At 57.6% G+C, this 20,527-nt stretch overlaps 1 protein-coding gene across 1 annotated transcript; it reads right to left on the reverse strand.

The window, feature by feature from the left end:
- Nucleotides 1–18: 18 nt before the first annotated feature.
- SCARA5 (scavenger receptor class A member 5) lies at nt 19–19,727 on the reverse strand. Its single transcript, XM_038177486.2, has 9 exons — nt 19,535–19,727; nt 18,531–18,653; nt 15,546–15,674; nt 11,732–12,406; nt 7,930–8,010; nt 6,424–6,522; nt 3,958–4,005; nt 2,857–3,048; nt 19–1,566 (listed from the first exon to the last, which is right to left on the reverse strand). Exons 2-9 carry the CDS (start codon nt 18,640–18,642, stop codon nt 1,430–1,432), a joined length of 1,473 nt encoding a protein of 490 aa, XP_038033414.2. The 5' UTR covers nt 18,643–18,653; nt 19,535–19,727; the 3' UTR covers nt 19–1,429.
- Nucleotides 19,728–20,527: the final 800 nt, after the last annotated feature.

Raw genomic sequence — 20,527 nt, forward strand, 5'->3', positions numbered from 1 at the left:
ACCAGGTTTTGGGGCCGCTGGGGGGTAATAAAAAAGCTTTATTTGGGATAAAACATTTCGGGAAGCGGGGGCCAGGCCGGGCGGGGGCTCTCGGTGACCCCAAGAGTGTCCCCAGGTGGGGTGTCCCCATTTGGGGTGTTCCCATTTGGGGTGTCCCCAATCAGGGTGTCCATTTTTGGGGTGTCCCCAATTGGGGTGCCCACTGACAGGGTGTCCCCAATCAGGGTATCCCCATTTGGGGTGTCCCCAATCAGGTTGTCTCGTCTTGGGGTGTCCCCATTTGGGATGTCCCTAATTGGGGTGCCCCCTCTTATGGTGTCTCCTTTCAGGGTGTCCCCTTTTGGGGTGTCCCCTCTTGGGGTGTCCCCAATCAGGGTGTCCTCCCTTGGGGTGTCTTCAATTGGGGTGTCCACTGACAGGGTGTCCCCTCTCAGGGTGCCCCAATTGGGGTGTCCCCAATCAGGGTGTCCACTTTTGGGGTGTCCCCTTTTGGGGTGCCCCACTTGGGATGCCCCATTTGGGGTGTCCTTTCTCTGGGTGTCCCTTCTCAGGGTGCCCCAATCGGGGTGTCCCCTGTTAGAGTGTCTCCAATTGGGGTGCCCCTTCTTGGGGTGTCCCCTTTTGGGGTGTCCCCAATCAGGGTGTCCCCATTTGGGGTGCCCCATTTGGGGTGTCCTCTTTTGGGGTGCCCCAATTGGGGTATCCCCAATCAGGGTGTCCACTTTTAGGGTGCCCAATGACAGGGTGTTCCCAATTGGGGTGCCCCATTTGGGGTGTCCCCTTTCAGTGTGTCCCCTTTTGGGGTGTCCCCTCTCAGGGTGCCCCCTGTTAGAGTGTCCCCAATCATGGTGTCCCCAATCAGGGTATCCCCAATCAGGGTGTCCACTTTTAGGGTGTCCCCAATTAGGGTGCCCCCAATTGGGGTGTCCTTTCTCAGGGTGTCCCCATTTGGGGTGCCCCCTTTTGGGGTATCCCCAATTGAGGTGTCTCCTTTTGGGGTGCTCCATTTGGGATGTCCTCTCTCAGGGTGCCCCCTCTCGGGGCATCCCCATTTGGGGCGTCCCCTTTTGGGGTGTCCCCAATTGGGGTGCTCCACTTGGGGTGTCCCCAATCAGGGTGTCCCCATTTGGGGTGCCCCAATTGGGGTGTCCCCTTTCGGTGTGTCCCCAGTCAGGGTGTCCCCAATTGGGGTGCCCCAACTGGGGTGTCCCTTCTTGGGGTGTCCCCAATCAGGGTGTTCCCTCTCAGGGTGTCCCCAACTGGGGTGCTCCATTTGGGGTGTCCCCTTTTGGTGTGTCCCCAATTGAGGTGTCCCCTTTTGGGGTGCTCCATTTGGGATGTCCTCTCTCAGGGCGCCCCCTCTCGGGTCATCCCCTTTTGGGGTGCCCCCATTTGGGGTGCCCCCATTTTGGGGTGCCCCCCCCCCCCCTCACGGCGCCAGGCACTTGACGCCGGCGTCCTCGGCGTGGCCGCAGTTGGTTTTGCCCCAGCTGGAGAAGCCGCAGCGCAGCAGGCTGTCCTCGGTGCCCCTACAGGACACGTCGTCCATCCAGATCCTGCCCGTCCCTATAAAAAAAAAAGGGGTCAGGATGAGCCCCCCTCCTCATCCAGGGGGGGTCCCAGACATTGGGATGCTCACCCAGGGGCGTAACCCTATATTTTTGGGGTTCCCCAGCCACCCAGGAGGCACAATCCTTGTTTTTGGGGAAAAATCCCAAAAGACGCACGCTGTTGTCCCAAAGATTTAGGGGGCTGCGGGTGTGTGGCAGAGGGGGGGGCACCACCCTGTGCCCCCCCCCAGGGTATCCAAATGAGGTGGCGCAGCACTTTTGGGGTCCCCTAAAGGTGCTGCCAGGGCCACCGGGTCCTGGAGCTTGGGGTGTCCCCCCCCAAGGGACCCCAATAGGGTGGGCACCATGGTCCTAGTGGGTGGGGAAGGGGTTACAGGGCCCCCCCACCCCCCGGGCTTGGGAGCTGGGGGGGGGGCAAAGGCCACCAGGGTGGGTGCCAGGCGTTGCCATGAGGTTTTTTTAAAAGCTTTAAAATAACAATAATAATAATAAAATAATAATAAAATAAAAATAAAATAAAATAAAATAAAAATAATAAATAAATAAATAATAAATAAATAAATAAATAAAATTTAAAATATAAAAACCAAAACCCTTTTGTTATTCCAAAAAGGAAAAAAAAATCAGAAGTCTCATAAAAATAAAATAAAAAATATAAAAATAAAATAAAAAATACGAAAAATAAAAATAAAATAAAAATAAAATAAATAAAAATAAATAAAAATGAAATAAAAATAAAAAAAAATAAAGCCCTTTTGGTATTCCAAAAAGGAAAAAAAAAATCAGAAGTCTCATAAAAATAAAATAAAAAATAGAAGAATAAAATAAAAAATACGAAAAATAAAAATTAAAAAAAAAATAAATAAATAAATAAAAACAAATAAAAAACAATAAAAAACAAAACCCTTTTGGTATTCCAAAAAGGAAAAAAAAATCAGAAGTCTCACAAAAATAAAACAAAAAAATAGAAAAATAAAATAAAAAATATGAAAAATAAAAACCTTTTGTTATTCCAAACAGGAAAAAAAAATAAAAAAAATCACAAGTTGTGTCCAGCCCCCAAAAAACTAATCACCCCAATAAACCTTTCTTCCAAAAAACCCCAAACCCTGGGGTGGCGGCGGCGCGGCGAGCGGCTGCGTGCTCAGCACCGGGACTCAGCTCCCCCTGCAGCCCTGCAGCCCCCCCATTTATTTTTTTATTTTTTTATTTTTTTATTATTTTTTTCCCCCAATTTGTGGTGTCCCCCCCCATGTCCCCAATTTGTCCCCAAATTGTCCCCGACCTTGTCCGAAGCGGGCCATGCGGTACACCTCGTCGGCTCCTGGGAAGCCCAGCATGCGGCACACCACGTCGCCGTCCTTCTTGTCCCAGCCGTCGTCGCACACCGTGCCCCAACGCCGCTCGTGGAACACCTCCACCCGCCCCTCGTGGGGGCCCGAACCGTTCACCAGCCGGATCAGCCCCTCCTCAACCCCTGGGGACATCGGGGGGGACATTTGGGGACATTTGGGGACATCAGGGGACACCCAGAGACACATGGAGGGGACCACGCAACCGCGTCCCTAAATGCGCACGTCTCCGGCGCTTGGAGAGCTGAAGGGTTTGGGATTTTGGGGTGCCAACCCCCCAACCCAACCAATTCTCCAGATTTTGTGTTTTTTTCTTGCTTTTAGGAATTCTGCCACCCCTCTCGCCCAGGTCCCCAAGCAGGCTCAGATTTTGGGTGCAGCCCCCACGTGCTGGGATTTTACCAAAACTGCCTCGTTTTGCGCTTTGTGCCGAATCGGGGGCGAAGGCGGCTTAGGGGGGACACCAATTAAAGGAATTTTCCCCAAATTGGGGAAAATGTTCCCTAGGAGGGCACGCTCGCTGGGGATCTGGGAGATTTGGGGTTTCCAGGACCTGCTGGGGCCAGGCTCCAGGATGGATCCAGACCCCCCCAAGGCTTTTTTTTTTCTTTTCGTGCACCCTGGGGGCTCTCCAGCTGGAGCTGGGGATGCGCTGAGCATCGGGGCCACGGGGAAATGCCCCAAAAAAGCTGCCCCTCGTGCTGCAGGGGCGCAGGATCAGACCCTGGGGGGCTTCAGCCACAGCCCCGTCCCTCCGAGCGCAGCCCCCCAGCCCCTTCCCCTCTGAATCACCCCCAACGACCCCAAAAATTAATTTCTCCTTTTTTTCCTCCGTGTTGCTGCGCCCGTTTCTTCCGAGCACCCCCAAACTCCTCCTTTCCCTTCCCCAGCGAAGCAAAAGGGGAGAAATAAACTTAAAAAAAAATAATAAAAAAGTGAAAAAAGGGGCTGATTCTTTGCAGCCCCCTTGGGTTTGGCTCCCATCGCCACGGGGTGATGGGGGGAAAGGGAGATGCCCCCCCAGGAGCACTTACCCAGCTCTCCGCCTCGGTCCCCCTTCTCTCCCTTGGGTCCTCGGTCACCTGGGAAGAGGAAGAGGAGAGGGGATGAAGCTCGTGCCGGGGGGGTGGCTCTGGGGGGGGGCTTTCTCACATCTCAGAGCCCCCCACCCAGGCAAAGCAGCCCCCCCCCCGGCCCCGCTCCGCGTAGAGAAAGCCACCAAGGACGCACCCGCAGCCGCCCGGAGATTTCTGATAAAGCAGAAAAAAAAAAATTAAAAAAAAATAATAAAAAAAAGAAATAAATAAAAAATAAATTAAAAAAAATAAAATAATAAAATAATAATAATAAAAAAAAAGAAATAAAAGCACACAGGAAATTCTTGCCCTTTAACTCGGAGGCTCTGGGAAGCCGAAATTGCTCCCCCCCCCCCCGGGCAGCCCCAGCTGTGTCAGATGGAGAAAAGCTGCCCGGAGCTGATGGGAACCAGATGAGGAAGGAGAGGGGCTGGAGATGCTGCTGCTGGGCTGCACGTGATGAAAAAAAGGCAGAGCTCAGCCCTTGGGCTGCTGGCCCCGTTAAAAAAAAAGCAGTTTTTTTCACCCAAAATGATGCCGGCACCCCGTTGGCACCGCCGTCACCACCAGGATGTGCTGAGATTTAGGTTTGGAGGTGGAGGGGAGTAAAGGGGTGCCCTGAGCCTGGAGCCCCCCCACCCCCGTGTCCTGTCCCAAAATTTGTGCCATCCTGGGGCTGGTACGAACGGGACCGGGACCTTTTGGGGAGCGATTTTGGCTGAGGATGAGGAGGGAAGAGCCGGGAAGATGCCGGCAGGGAGCGAACCCCATGAGCATCGTGCCTCCTGCTCCATCCCCGGAGCTGACGCTGCCCACGCAGCCTTGGCTTCTCCCAGGCTGTTTCTGGGCTCTTCCTGGCAGCTTTTTCTCCTTTTTTTTCCCTATTTTTTCCCCATTTTTCCCTATTTTTTTCCCCATTTTTCCCTATTTTTTCCCCATTTTTCCCTATTTTTTCGCAGAGCAGCTCCCTGGTGGGCAGGGGGGCAGCCCGGCGGGTGGCACCGCTGCTGCCTGGGCTTGGAGCATCCCTGCTGGGACGAAATCCCAGCTGAGCTGGAGAGCACCCCCCGCTGTATGGAAACGAGGAAAATAATCCCTTTTTGGGGGAATTTTAGGGGAAAAGACATCTAGGAGGAGAAAAACGTAACAAGGGGAAGCAACGAGGAGAGGAAAGCAACCGGGAGAGGAACGCAACTGGGAGAGGAAAGGCCAAACCCGGGATGGCTGGGGGTGCTTTTTTCGCCCCAAAAAAGCGCTGTGGTCTGAGCCAGGGATTTTGGGGAGAGGTTTTGGGGTCCCCCAGGGCAGGCTGCCGGCTCTCCTGCGCTCGGGGAGGGGTGTGAGCCCCCTCCGAGGGGCGTGAGCCTGGTGGTGCAGGAAAGCAGCTTGCGCTCGAAGCCTGGGCTTGGAGAGCTGCCTCGCTCCGGGTCTGTTTCCTATCAATTTCAGAGAATCCCAAAAAGCGTAGAAATTCGGCACTCGCCGCCAGCGTGCTGCGTGATTTATTGGAGAAGGGGTTTTGGGGCGAAACTTCCCTTATCTGAGCGCTCTGACCTCTGGATTTTGGCCCTGGGGTAAGGCACACGGGTCCCGGAGAGGGTGGTGGGAGCGTGGGGTTGGTGCCATCACCAAATTCCTCCAGCCAGGAGAGTCAAAGCTGCCCTCAGGGCTCGCTCCTCGGATCGGAAGAGCCAAATCTGCACGGGTTTTGCCTGAAATTTGCGTGGGTTTTGGGGCTTTCAGGAAAAAAAAAAAAAAAAAGCCTGCACGAAGGAAGCTTTTGCACAAGGAGCAGCGCACGGGATGAACCCAAAAAGGGGCAGCAGGAGCGGGGTGGTGCTGGGCAGGGCTCTTCCTGCCTCCCCCGCCCACCCCCAGTGGGTGTTTTGGGGTGGAAAGAGGCTGTTTTGGGAGTTGTTACCCGTCCCAATTTAGATTTAGGCTGCAGCCTGGAGATTCTTTTAAGAGGTCTCCCTGAGCCCGTAGGGTGTGGTGGGGTGATGGAAAACCACGGGGAGCCAGAAGGGGACCATAAAAATATAAAATAAAATAGAAAAAAAAATAAAATAAAATAGAATAAGATAGAATAAAATAAAATAAATAAAAATATTAAAAATAAAATAAAATAAATAAAAAATAAAAAATAGAAAAAATAAATTAAATTAAATTAAAATAAAATAAAAATAAATAAATAAATAAATAAAAATATTAAAAATAAAATAAAAATATATAAAATAAAATAAAATAAAATAAAATAAAATAAAATAAAATAAAATAAAATAAAATAAAAAAGCCTGGCACAAATGGGGTGCCCAAGGCCAGGCTGGGGGCAGCCTGGGCTGGGGGCAGGGGTCGTGCCCATGGCAGGGGTGGCACTGGGGGGGTACTGGGGGGGCTCTGGGGGCCCTGAAGGCTGCCCCTTACCTCTGAATCCTCGCATCCCAGGCGGCCCCGGAGGGCCGAGGTCCCCTTGGTCCCCTTTCAGGCCACGCGGCCCCGGTGGTCCTCTCTCCCCGGGCAGCCCTGGAGGATGGGGAGAAGCAAAGGGGTCACGATGCAGCACCGGGACCCCCCCCTCAGAGCCCCCCACCCTTGGCACCGATCTGTGCCCAAACTGGGCTGGGCTTTGCCAAACTTTTTTTTTTATTATTATTATTATTTATTTTTTTGGAATTTTATTTCCAAAATATCTAATTCCGGGCAGGTGAAGCCTCCGGGGATTTTGTTTTGGTTTTGCTGTTTAAAGAAAAAAAAAATATAAAAAGAAAAAAAAAAAAGAGTTTTGGGGAGGGCTCTGGGACAGCAGCCGGGTTTCCACCCCCGTGGGGGCAACGGGGCAATGAAAAATGGGGTTTTATGGGGTGCTGAGCCCCCCCATTTTGGTGTGGGTCCATCATCGGAGTGGGGTGCAATATTTTTGGGGACGGATCCTGCCACCCCCATCCTTCTGGGGACAGAAATCCCTCGCCCAGGGGGGGTCCTTGGCAGCCCCGGTGCCGTCCCCGAGTCCTGGGCGCCAACCCCGGTGTTTCTAGGGTTGGCTGGAAATGAGAAACAGCCTCGAGCTTGGTTTGTAAATCGGATTTCTCTCAAAAACAATGGTTTGAGTGAAGAACGGGGAAAAATAATAATAATTTAAAAAAAAAGGCATTCTTGAGATGGAAAAAAGCCCCCTACGGAGAACCCGAAACGTCAGACCCCCAGCAGTGCCCTGATGGGTGGGGGAGCCCAGGGGTGCTACCCCATAAGGGCTGGGGGCCCCAAAAACCCCATGGGGGCTGCCCCGTAAGGGCTGGGGGCCCCAAACACCCCATGGGGGCTGCCCCATAAGGCCCTAAACACCCCATGGGGGCTGCCCCATAAGGGCTGTGGGCCCCAAACTCCCCATGGGGGCTGCTCCATAAGGGCTGGGGGCCCCAAACACCCCATGGGGGCTGCCCCATAAGGGCTGTGGGCCCCAAAAAACCCATGGGAGCTGCCCCATAAGGGCTAGGGGCCCCAAAAACCCCACGGGGGCTGCCCCATAAGGCCCCAAACACCCCATGGGGGCTGCCCCATAAGGCCCCAAACACCCCATGGGGGCTGCCCCATAAGGGCTGGGGGCCCCAAAAACCCCATGGGGGCTGCTCCATAAGGGCTGGGGGCCCCAAAAACCCCACGGGGGCTGCCCCATAAGGGCTGTGGGCCCCAAACACCCCATGGGGGCTGCTCCATAAGGGCTGGGGGCCCCAAAAACCCCATGGGAGCTGCCCCATAAGGGCTAGGGGCTGCCCCATAAGGGCTGGGGGCCCCAAAAACCCCATGGGGGCTGCCCCATAAGGCCCCAAACACCCCATGGGGGCTGCTCCATAAGGGCTGGGGGCCCCAAAAACCCCATGGGGGTTGCGGCCCTGGCTCTGTACACCCCGGTCTGGACGCTTCAATCCTTACCTCGCAGGCCGGGCAGGCCGGGCAGGCCGGGCTCCCCCTCCATCCCCTCGTGGCCTGGGTCTCCTTTGGGTCCCGGGGGCCCTGCAACGAAGAGGATTTGGCTGCAGGAGTCCCTAAATGACAACGGGGGACGATGCCAGCAGCCCTGAAGGACAAAAACGACCCCATCGCCCTGTTCCACACGCCTGAAAACTTCACCTTGCAGCTCCACCTGGGCGCAGGCCTAAATTTCCTGGAATTTCCTTCCACCCCATGACATCTCCAGTGAAAATATCTTCCAGGAAAGTTTAAAAATAAATAAATAATGCATTTTGGAAGGGCGGAGATGAGCCTACAGGAGGGGATTTGAGGCACAGAGGAGGCTAGGAAGGAGCCACCAGCTCTCTGCAAGCTCTTGCAAGGCCCAAAATCGGTGACAGAGCCTGCTAGGGGCCAGCTCCACCAAGCTGAAAGCAATTAGGAGCTGAGCCCGCTGGAAGAAACTGGACGGGATGAAAAAATAAATAAAATAAATAAAATCAATGAGTCATGGGATGATAGAAAATTGGGCAGAGAGAGGCCGGAAGGGTCATCCGGTCGCTGTCCTGCCCCAGCCAGGGCGATAATTGGAAATTGTTGAGTGTTGTTTGCTTAGAAACCCCAAAAGCCACAATCTTATGGTCGTGCAGAAAGCTGTCAGCCAGAAAGCCTCACGGGGAAAAAAAAAGGGTGCAAAACACGCCGGCACCCAGGAGAGCTGAGGACAGCGAGGAGAGGATTTGGGGTGGGAAGAGGGATCTGCTGGGCAGGGGTGTCACTGCATGGCCCTAAATCCCCTCGCTGGCCTGCTGGAGTTTGAAAAGCTGAGTAGATGGACCAAGAAAAAAGAAATAGGAAGGAGATGAGAGCACGAGCAGGTGGTGCTGCGCCCAGCCAGTGACTCCCTGTGCCCTAAAAGAGCCCAAGGAGGCCAAGCCCTGTAGGACCCAGTAAAAGCTTTGCAGGACCCAGTAAAAGCTCTGGAGGACCCAGTAAAAGCTCTGCAGGACCCAGTAAAAGCTCTGCAGGACCCAGGGACAGCGAGGGTGAGGATGGAGGAGCACGGAGGGGTGACAAGGAGAGGCCCCTGTGCCAAGTCTGTCCTCACCCCACTGGGCTCAGGGCTTGTGGCGGGGGGCAAAAACCCTTCTCCAGATGCCCCCTGCTCTGCTCCATCCTCCCGAGCACTGCAGCTGGGCTGATGTGAGCGTTCAGGAGAAAAAACCTCTCCAAAATCCTCTGGATGAGGCTTTTCGTGCCGGCCAGATGGAGCCGGCCGGCAGCACGTCCCCATCCCACCCAGCGCGTTGTGCAAGCGGCCGGGGCTGGCGGCGGGGCCGGGCACCCTCCCTCGCTGCTGACACCGTTATTTAAGACCTGCAGGCTCGGGCCAGGGTGGCTGCAGCTGCTACGAAGCCACATCTGTCCCCTCCTGGCTCAGCCGGCGGCCAGAGGGAGGGAAAAGCCTTGGCAGCAGCCCCGGCACTCGCTCCCATCTGCAAGAAGCTCCAGGAAAACGCTCAACCCCTGCTCGGGGGGGCTGGCAGCAGAGTGAATTCCCCTCGCCCCTGTTGAACCTGTTAATATTTTGGCCTCCCCAAAGTCCTCGGCGAGGGGCTCCAGCCTTGAAAACGCAGCTGGGGACAGGGCTGCCCCGAGCCCACCCTGGGCTTGCTGCCTGCTGCTTCCTCCCCGTTGCTCTTGCGCCTCAAATCAGGGGGATCCCCAATATTTTGCAGCCTGCCCAGCTGTCCCTGCCCCTAAAGAGCTCAGCCCTTTCCTTTCCCACCCAGCCCAGGCGTGCAGCCCCCTCCCCTCTCTTGTTTCACGCATCTTTGGAGCCAAACGAAAGCTAGAGTTGGTGGTCAAGGGTTGGGAGGGATGGGATGGTTATTTGGGATGGGCTGAAAGAGGAGAAGAGCAGGGGAAGGGGAGCATGGAAAAACGGGGCTCTGTGGTGGTGGGGTGGGGGTGAGTGAGGGGACCTGGTGGGCTTCCTCCCTCGTGTGGAGCACGAGCAGGGTACCAGCTACAGAACATCCAAGGTGATGGAGACACCTGAACCCCACAGAGACCCAAACCTGATGGATTTGCTACATCCCAAAGCACCTGAGACATCCCCATGGGGCATCACCATGCCATGGGGCTCACTCCCAGCACCCCCAAAGCACCACGGACACCCTCCTGGCTTCATACACCAGTGAGGGGAGCTGCTAACAAGATGCCCTCATCTTACCCCAAATCATAGAATCCTAGAATTGGACTCAATGATCGTTACAGGTCCCTTCCAGCTCGGGATATTCCATGATTCCATGATTCTAAAAGAGCTGCTAACAAGATGCCCTCGTCTTACCCCAAATCCTAGAATTATAGAATCATAGAATTGGAGTCGATGATCCTCATGGGTCCCTTCCAACCCAGGATATTCCATTATTCTAAGTGAGCTGCTAACAAGATGTCCTCATCTTACCCTGAATCCTAGAATTGGACTTTATGACCCTTACGGGTCGTTTCCAACTCGGGATATTCCATGATTCCATGATTCTAAGGGAGCTGCTAACAAGGTGTCCTCATCTTACCCCGAATCATAGAATCCTAGAATTGGACTTCATGATTCTTATGGGTCCCTTCCAACTCAGGATATTCAATGATTCCATGATTCCAAGGCAGCTGATAACAAAGTGTCCTCATCTTACCCCGAATCATAGAATCCTAGAATTGGACTTCATGATTCTTACGGGTCCCTTCCAACTCGGGATATTCCATGATTCTAAGGGAGCTGCTAACAAGATGTCCTTGTCTTACCCCAAATCACAGAATCCTAGAATTGGACTCGATGATCCTTACAGGTCCCTTCCAACTCGGGATATTCCATGATTCCATGATTCTAAGGGAGCTTCTAAAAAGATGTCCTTCCCCATCTTACCCCAGATCATGGAATCATAGAATCATAGAATTGTACTCTGTGATCCTTATGGGTCCCTTCCAACTCAGGATATTCCATGATAATAAGGGAGCTGCTAACAAGATGTCCTCGCCTTACCCCAAATCATAGAATCATAGAATCCTAGAATCATAGAATTCTAGAGTTGGACTTCATGATCCTTATGGGTCCCTTCCAACTGGGGATATTCTATGATTCCATGATTCTAAAAGAGATGCTAACAAGATGTCATCACCTTACCCAAAATCCTAGAATCCTAGAATTCTAGAATTGGACTCGATGATCCTTACAGGTCCCTTCCAACTTGGGATATTCAATGATTCCATGATTCTAAAAGAGCTGCAACAAGATGTCCTCATCTTACCCCAAATCATAGAATCCCAGAATCATAGAATTGTACTCGATGACCCTTACAGGTCCCTTCCAACTTGGGATATTCCACGATTCCATGATTCTAAGGTAGTTGCTAACAAGATGTCCTTGCCTTAACCCAAATCCTAGAATCCTAGAATTGTACTCGATGACCCTTACGGGTCCCTTCCAACTCGGAATATTCCATGATTCCATGATTCTAAGGGAGCCACTAACAAGATGTCCTCATCTTACCCCAAATCCTAGAATCCTACAATTGGATTCCATGATCCTTACGGTTCCCTTCCAACTGGGGATATTCCATGATTCCATGATTCTACGGGAGCTGCTAACAAGATGTCATCGCCTTACCCAAAATCCTAGAATCCTAGAATCCTAGAATCGGATCCGATGACCCTTACGGATCCCTTCCAACTCGCGATACTCCATGCTTCTAAGCGATCCCCTAACCAGACGCCCTCGCCTTACCCCGAATGACGGAGATGTTCCTCAGGGCGACCGAGTGCTCCCAGTCCTTGAGCCTCAGGTCCTCGGTCACGTTGCCCAGGATGGCCAGCTCGTGCTTCAGCTGCTGCTCCATGGCGATGTGGACCAGGCGCATCCGCCGCGCGTCCTCGGTGGCGTTGCTGATCAGCACCTGCAGGTCCTGGATGCGGGCGCGGTGGACGTTCACGTCGTAGGAGAAGGTCCTGTTCATGGCATCCACGGCCCCGCTGGCGGCCGTCACCTGCTCGCTCAGCCCCTCCAGCCGGCTGCCGAGGTGGCTGAGGAGGTGCTCGTGGTGCTGGAGCAGCAGCCGGCTGCTGTTGCCTTCCACCGCCAGCCTGTAGGTCTCCTGCTGCGCCGCGTCGCTCTGCTGGGCCAGGCTGTCCCACAGGCTGGACACGGCCCTGTCGGTTTGGCTGGCTTGGCTCTGCAGGCTCCAGAGAAGCCCCTCCAGCTTCTGCAGCGAGCCCGTCAGCAGGAACAAGGAGTCCGAGTGGTTCTGCAGCAGGTCCTGCAGCCGCCAGACGTGCTCCATCACCTCGCCCTTCAGCGGGAGGTGCAGCAGCTTCAGCTGCACGTCCCTCAAGCTCTCGTTCAGGCGGTTCACGTTCCCCAGCAGCGCCTTCAGGTCCTCGGGGGACGTCTGCGGGCGGGAGACTGCGAGGGAGAGACGGGAGGGGGGCATCAGAAAACCCCCCGTGGAGATGGGGTTGATGGAGAGGTGCGGCCCCGCTCCATCCTATACAGCCCCCCGGGATGGATGGGGGCACCCCTGATCCAGCCGCTTTGATCTCAGCAGCTCGTAGCTGTCCAGTAAGCCCAGTGGCACCCAGTAAAGCCCAGCAGCACCCTCAAACCCCCCACCCAGCCTGGGGGCATCACCACCCCCTGCCTCTCCCTGTGACGCTGGGTCTCCAACACATCCAGGGCTGGGGAGGAGGGACTCGAAGCCAAACCCGCAGGAATAATGAGAAATAAGGGGAAAAAAATAATCAGTGTTGTTCCTTCGGCGGTGTTGGGGTTCAGCTGGAGCAACCCCGGCACCATCCTGCCCATTTCTGAGGAGGAGGAACCGATGGAGGACATTGGGTTGGGATTAAGATCAGCGTTTGGATGAAGGCATCAGCTTCCTCGCAATAAAACCGAGGGGAGAAGAGGCCCCAAGTGGCCATCACGGGCAGAAATCCCCAAAAAGGCAGGTCCTCCAGGGGGCTGGGATGCACGGGCAAGCTCCCTCCCCTTCTACCTGTGGTTATTTATAAATACGGAGTTGCCCCAAACCCTATAAACAATTTCCAAAAACTCATCCGGCACAACCGCGGGCGCGAGGCTGAGCCGGAGGAGCAGGAGATGGGCGGGTGCTGGTCCCACACAGCCTCCTCCCGCCCTCCCCGCCTCGGACACCCAAAATATCAGCCCGCTGCCAGCTCCAGCACGAGGCCTGGCAGCCCTGGGGCTGAGCTCATGGTCCCAAAAGGGCTCGGCGAGCAGCTGCTCCCCCCCCACACCCCCAAACTATTGTGTTTTCGGGACAAGCTGTCTTCCTGGCTGCCGTCCCCACCGGTTCCTGGCCCCAATCCCCAGCCCCAGCCCCGGGTCCTGCCCTGGGAGCACCCATGAGCTGTTTTAGTCCATCCCAAAAAAAAGAAAAGGATCGCAAGAGCCCTACCCCAAGCCCCGTCAGCCCTTCCTGCTGCCCCAAAAAAAGGGGCACGAAGGTGCGCAAAGGAGTGGGATCAGCCTCGGGTTTGGGCTCAGACACCCCGGTGCAGAGCTGTGCATGCAGGTGTAAGCTCTGTAATATTAGGATTTAACCCAGATCTTGAAAAAAACCTGAGACAGGAGTGCTCAGGCGTGGTTTGGTGCCGTTTTGGGGAACAAGGAGGGCTTGGGCATGAATCCCCCCCCCCGTAACCCCAAGCGCTGGGTCTCCAGCAGCCGAGCCCAGCTCCCCGCAGGCTTCAGCCCCTTCCCCAGGGTGATGGGGACTGAGCACCAGCTCCCCCTGAGCCCCAGCTTCACAAAAATCACCTTTTCCCCTCCTTTTTGGTGCCTGGAGGAGCGCGCACACCCCAGGAGCGGGGAGGGGCGCAGGCAGAGGAGCAGCTTGCTCATTTTCCACCCCTTTGCCACGGAGCGGGGACGCCTGCCCGGGCCAGCTTCAAACCCACACCCGCCCCGGGAAAGGATGCACGGGGCTGCTGGGCACCCAAAATACGGGGTGGGATGGAGGCTTTTTTGGGTTTTCCTCACGTCCCCTGGGCAGAAAGGGAGCACGGCAGGGACGGACAGGGCTCAGCATCCCCCCTCGGAGCTGCCCTGGTCCCACAAGGAGGTTTGGAGAGCTTAGCCCCAGCCCCCAAGCTATCCGGGAGGGTCCCCTCCGAGCTGAAATCCCTCCAGCAGGAGGTTCTCCCCATTAACAGCCCTACAACGAGGCGCTGGCAGGCGGAGCAGCTCCCAGGGCCCCAATCCATCCGTCGCCTGCTCATCCACTTCATCACCACTTCTTTCCACCGCCCTGCTGAGCCGCCGCTTCTCCTCGGCCAGCGCTTTTGGATGCTCCCCCAGCAGCCAAATTTTTGGCTCTCCAGCCCACGGGGTCTCAGGGCTGGGTCCTGCTGCTCTCCTGCCATCAGATCCGGGGTTTTGGCACCCCCAAAGGGGTCGGACCCCCCTGGGTTCAGCTGAATTTTGCCTCTCTGAAGCTCCCATCCACAGCCAGGAGGGCGAGGCGATTTGACCGGGGGTCTTGCTGAAACCTGACAGCCGAAATCCTGGCTCTGGGAGGGAGGCTTTGAGGATGCCCACGGCTCCAGCTCTCCCCGCTGTCGTCGGGGGCCCTAATCTCGTTCCTGTTATTGCTGGAGCTGCTCTCAGGCGAGCAGCTGTAGCTCAGCCCAGGACATGCGCGCCTGCCCCGAGCCCTTTGCACAATTCGTGGCATCCCCAGCGCAGGGCTCCTCGCTCCAACAACAACATTAAAACAATGTAATGCAAGAAATCAGTGGGAAAGGCTTCCAAATTCCAGCGAAACCTCCCTCTGTCCCTTCCCCAGCCCACGGAAAGCTAAAATCTGCCCTTCGCAACAGGCACGGGCTGGGCGGCGAGGAGGGAAATGAGGAACCCGTCCTGCTCCCTGCTGCAGGGGACCCACCAAAAAAAATCACCCTCAGACCTCAAAAGGGCTCGTGGAGGGGGGGCAGAAATCGGATCAGCTCTGCCCAGCCCTGGGGAGCGCTCGGGGGCTGGAGCAGGGAGGTGCTGGGGGGGTCCAACCCGGGAAGCGACGGGCCCATGCCTTGGAGCATCTTTGGGTTCATCGGGGCACCCATGGGAGCCCCCCGCCCCGCAGGACCCACACGGGGGGTTACAGCTGCTCCGTGGGGGGCTTCCAGCGGTGTGGGCATCCTCCCAAAAACGGCGAGGGGGGGGGACAAGCCAGCAGTGAAGCCAAGCACAGGGGATGCGTGCGCAGGGCTGGGAGCAATTAGAGGCACTCGTGGGCAGCCTTCCCGTCCCTGCCCTCTGGGCTCTGCCCCCGCGCTCAGCAAATCCAAGGAGGGGAGGCTGGAGGGATGTGTTGCGCAGGGATAATGCCCTGCCTGCGTCTGAGAGAGCCTGGGGGTCCCCAAAAGGGTCCTGGGGGGGGGTCTGTGTGCACAGAACCCCCTGGATGCCACCGGTGGCCACGGCACCCCGGAGAGATTCGGGCTGCCAGGTTTTAGCCCTCCCCAAGCCAGCCTGGAGAGATGCCCCCCCAAAAAAAAAACATCACCCCATGCCCGGCCTTTACCTGCGAGGATGAAGACTCCGACGAGGATGAGGAAGACGAGGAGGTAGAGCCCCAGCACGGCGTACTTCAGCGCCGCCAGCGAGCCCAGCCGCCCGCAGCGCCCGGCCGCCTTCATCCTGCGCCCGGCACCTGGGGACACAGCGCGGCGTCACTGGGGGGGGGCTCTGCTCCCACCCACAGCCACCTCCGGGGGGATTTCGGCAGCCTCGTGGCTGTGGGGAGGGGGGCAGCACGTCTGTGTGTGTCTGCTTTCAAGCATAGATGGGGTGCGGAGAGCCTGGCGGGGACCCTGGGGGGAAAACACCGGCACAGAGGGCAGGGAGAAGGAAAAAATGAAGGAAAGCACAAAGGGAGCACGTGAAAGGTTCTCTCAGGGTGAAGCCAGCACCAGGGAAAAGCCCTCTGCTTCGGGGCTTCGCCCAAACCTGTGTTTTGGGAGAGTTTGGGCGATGCTGGGAGGCAGAGCCCGGATGGGCGTCACAGCCCCAAATCCGCGAGGGACAGCAGAGGTCCTGCCACGGAAGGGAGGTGGGTGAGAGCCTGCGCCCCGCACGGGTAAATCCCAAAGTTTTGTGATGCAACACAGCCCAGAGCTGCAGGTGGACCCGGTGCCTCCATCCCCAGCCCCAGGGCTGCAGCACTGCTCTGGATGAATGCCTCGGAGCCGCTTGGTGAGCCCGGGGGCACTGCGCAAACGAGGGGGTGATGGGGTGGTGGTAACCCCAAGCGAAAGGCGCTTCTCCAAGAGGGGTTTCCAAGAGCGGCCGGGAACCAGCAGCTTCCCACGGGCTGGAGGGTGCTGCTGGGTCTGCCCCTCACCAGATCCCAGATGTCCCCGTGGACGCCGACTGAAGGATGAGGAGCAGAGCCCCAAAACTCCCAGCCCCTCGGTGTTCGGATGCCATAATCCCATTGCTCTCTGCCCTTTAAGCCCCAGGCACAGCCCTGGACCACCCAGCTCCAGAATTAATCCAAAAAGGTGAGGCACAACAGCCCCAAAACCAGGCCCCCTGGGGAGGGGACCCCCTCCTGTGGCCACGAGCGACGCACCCCGAGACATCCCCAAAGCCCACCCCATCCCACCCCAAGGACCTACGGGGTGCTGGAGGGACAAGGGGCTGGGTTGTCCCCTTCTCCATCACCTCACAGCCCTTGGGCAGAGCCCCCAGCCCCTGAAGGGTTACGCTGGGTGTAGAGCTCAACCCGGGCCCGTTTTGGGGCTGAGGGAGGCTCCTCCAGGCTCCGAAATAATAAACCGCTTGAGGTCACGCTGGCTGACCCCTGGATCCCAAGAGAAGCCGGGTTTGAGGGCGCCTGGAGCAGCAGAAGGTGTAGGGCAGGGCCCCCCATCCTTTCCCCCCCCCTCCCCAACCCACCCAATGTGCAACTCATTACCCGCATGCGGTTCCCATTTGCTGCTCGGGGCGGGCTGTCACCGGCCAAACAGCTGGAGCCGAGGGTTTCATAATGAGGAAAGCTGCAATATTTTTCTGACATTAACACTTAGATCAGGTCCTGGGAGACTCCGGGAGGAGCTGGCCCCGCGCCCCGAACCACCCACTCCTCCCTTGCCTGCGCTCGCCGAGCCCGGCTTTCACAACAGCGCGCTCCGAGCGGCCCAGGGGTGTGCTCCGGCCCCGTAACCAAGGGGAAAAGCAAAATATTTCTCCCCTGCCCACCCCCAGGGGAGCCAGGCTGCGGTTTGCCCGGCCGCGGAAAGAGGTGGGGGCCGGGAGCAGGCAGGGCTCGCCCCCAAACCTGGGGTGGGAGCAGAAGGCGCTGGGTTTGCGCCCAGGGTGCAGCATCCATCCTCACCCCAATGTTGGGTGTTTCCCTGAAATCCATCCTTGTGGGCTCTTTGCTGGCTTTGCCCCTTGCTTGGGCATCCCAAACCATGAGGTTTGGGAACCTTGTGGGGTGACAGCGAGTTTGGAGACGTCAAATCTCAGCTTTCACTGGCACTGGAAATGCGCCCCGCGGCCCCGCAGCTGTCCCCAGCCCCAGGGTCCCCAGCCCCAGTAAGGCCACATCGCTGCTTGCACTGAGCACCACGAGCCACCTGCACCACGCCAGCATCCAAAAAACAATTTGGAACCTCCCAGAGCCTGGCTGCAGCCTGTCCCGGGCTCCCCATCACCCGCCCCGGTGATGCCCCAAGCGCCGCGCTCCAGTGCCTGAGCCTGGCAAGGCGAGACCCCCATCCCCACGGAGCTGTGCCTGGGGGGCACGGCGCTGCTGGGAACCCCCCCAGAACAAGCCTGCTTTGGCTGGCAGCCCCCAGGTGGTTTCTGAGCGAAGCTGCCAGCCGAGGGGACCTCTCCCATCTCCGCTTCAGCCCGTCCCGGCTGCAGAGGCCTCGTGAAAAAATCCTGGAGGGAAGCTGGGGAAACGCCGTGGTTTGCGTCCCTGCTCTGTCTCCTTCAGGGGGTTGTTCCAGGGGACAAAATCTCCCGGCAGGGACCGAGCCAGGATGGAGAGCAACACAGACACCACTCGACGGGCCACGAGGAGAGGAAAAGAGCTCAGCAAGGCCGCGGTGGAGGCAGAGGTCCCATGAGAAATGCGGGTCCCACCGCGCCCCGGTGCCACCAACCCCACCGTGGGGCATCTCTGGACAAGAGCGCACACACGAGAGCAAGAGTTTGGAGGAAAAAAAGTCGTGCTCTGTGACACGCATCCACCAGGGACAATGCCCTGACCCCAACGCCCTGACCCCAACGCCCTGACCCCAACGCCCCGACCCCAACGCCCCGACCCCAACGCGCCCACCAGCAGCCCCCTCCAGGCGCAGGGATTCCTCCTCGGTTCTGCATCCCTGGGACCCACAGATCCTAAGCCAGGCCAGATGCTTTTATCCACGCAGGGACAAATTGCTGAGCTGCTCCCCGGGTGAGCCAAGCCCCCGTGTGCCCCCCCAGGATCTCCCTGGGTTCGTGCCACCGGGATGAAGAAGGGAGCAGAGGGAGCGCTGCGCCATGGACTCACCGTCCTCGCAGAGGTTCAGTTTGGAGAGGTTCCTTCCCTCGAAGGGCTCCTCGAAGACGGAGCCGTTCTCCCTCTCGCCGAAGGTGTGCAGGTACATGGCTTTGTTCTCCATCCTCCTGTCCCCTGCGGGGCCGAGCGGGCAGGTGAGGAGCTTGGGGACCGTGCCACGTCCTGACCCCGCTCACCCAGCACGGCCCGGGATGAAGCAGGGGACCCCGACCTGCTCCTGGGGGACCCCAATATCTGCTCCTGGGGGACCCCAACCCGCTGCCGGGGGACCTCTCAGGGGGCAGAGGTGGCCACATCTCAGCGCGAGGTTTCTTGCCAAAGCCAGGATGGGTTTGGAAGCCCCCCGAGGAAGAGCCAGACCCCGCGGTGACCCCATGGAGAAGCCACGGGCTAGCTCAGCAGCAGCTGGCAGCCTGAAATGCCCACCACCAACGCAGACCCCTGGCTTGGGGGGGGGGGGCCGAGAAGGGGCACCCACCAGCCACGAGGGGCACCCAGTACCCCCCTGTGCTCCCCCATGGGACCCCAACCCTGCTCTGGGGTCGGGAGGCTGCAGCTCAGCGCCTACCACGGGGGGGTCCTTACGGCACCTGCCTTTTGGGGGGGCAGCCCCTCACGCCCCCATCCCCGCACTGCTCTGCTGGGGAAGGAATTAAAGCCCCCCCCACCAGCCCTGCCAGGCTGGGCCAGCCGTGCGCCCCCAGCCCCACTCCCCGAGCCCCCACATGCTCTGCGGGACGCCCCCTCTCCAACTGGGGAGCAGCCGGGGGGGTCCGGCATCACCCTCCCGACCCCAAGCATGACCCGGGGGGGGGAGCAGCGAGCACGGAGGCGACCCCCGGGGGTCTCGGAGGGATGCTCGGGGGGCGCACCGGAGGCTTTGGGGAGGCAGCGACCCCCGCGCAGCCCCTCAGGGCGCACAGAAGCAGGCAGGGGGGGTCCATCCCCGCACCCTCCCCCCCCCAAAATTCCCATCGCTTCTCCCCGCGACTCACCGGGGGCCGAGCCCCGCAGCCCCCCCGCAGCCCCTCTCAAGCCCGGCGCTGCGCGGCGGTGTCGGGGACGGGCGCGGACCCCCCAGCCCCAGGCGGGGCGGCCCCGAGCTCCCCCCGGCAGCCCCCCATGGGTGCCCCCCGAGGCCGAGCAGCGGCTGCGGGAGGCGGCGGAGCTGGAGCCCGAAGCTGCGGGGCCGGGAGCTTTTTGTAGCAGGGGGGCGGGAGGGGAGAGAGGGGGGGGGCGCCGGGCTCCGCACGCCCCCTCGGGGTCGTCCCCGCCCCGGGGAGGGAGGAGAGGGATGGGAGGGGGAGCCCGGGATGGGCTTTGGGGAGGGGGGGGGAAGGCAGGACTGGTGTGGTCCCACTGCCATCGCTCCCCGGGGGATGCAAGGGGGATCTTTCTTTTGCATTTGGAAAAAGTATCGGCCACACCGAACCCAAAAAGGTTTGTATTTTATTAGATTTCCTGTAAATCGCTTCCAGCAGATTTGCGCTTTTGTGGCTTTTGCTGCTTACCTGCCACACTACCAATTTCTCTGGGGATGGTTCTGGCTTTAATTCAGACATGGGTGTCTTACCGTGCTGGCTTACACTTGAGAACTGATACGCATAGTAGAAAGGGATTCACTTTTATGAAAAGATTATAAAAACCACACATAAACTATATACTTTTTGTACCAGTGCAATCAAACTAATCATCTGTTGTCCTGTTTCCTTGAACACGTTCAAGAAAGCAACCGAGGTCTCGTGGTTGCACGTCCAGGGCTCGCTGGAAAAGGCTGGCAAGGGGAAAAACAGGAGGGGTGTGAGACGGGACCCCCAAGGGACCCACTCCATTCTGGGTCCCCATGAGCTGCTCAGTCTAACCCCTGGCATCTTTAAAATTTCTACTTCAAGCTGGCCACCACAGCAAAGCAATGAACTGAATGAGTAAAAGCAAAAAAAAAAAAAAAAGCAAAAAGATAAAAAAGAAGTGCTCAAAATGTAAAGAAA

The sequence above is a fragment of the Anas platyrhynchos genome, chromosome 3 (assembly GCF_047663525.1).
Source record: "Anas platyrhynchos isolate ZD024472 breed Pekin duck chromosome 3, IASCAAS_PekinDuck_T2T, whole genome shotgun sequence".
Classification (NCBI taxonomy): Eukaryota; Metazoa; Chordata; class Aves; order Anseriformes; family Anatidae; genus Anas; species Anas platyrhynchos.

Excerpts from the sequence above, each read along its gene's own strand:
- SCARA5 (XM_038177486.2), bottom strand. The coding sequence starts at position 18,642 with ATGGAGAACAAAGCCATGTACCTGCACACCTTCGGCGAGAGGGAGAAC. Across the intron at positions 4,006-6,423 it reads TGGGATGCGAGGATTCAGAG|GTGACCGAGGACCCAAGGGA; the intron begins GTAAGGGGCAGC and ends TCCTCTTCCCAG. Across the intron at positions 1,567-2,856 it reads CATGGCCCGCTTCGGACAAG|GGACGGGCAGGATCTGGATG; the intron begins GTCGGGGACAAT and ends TTTTTTTTATAG.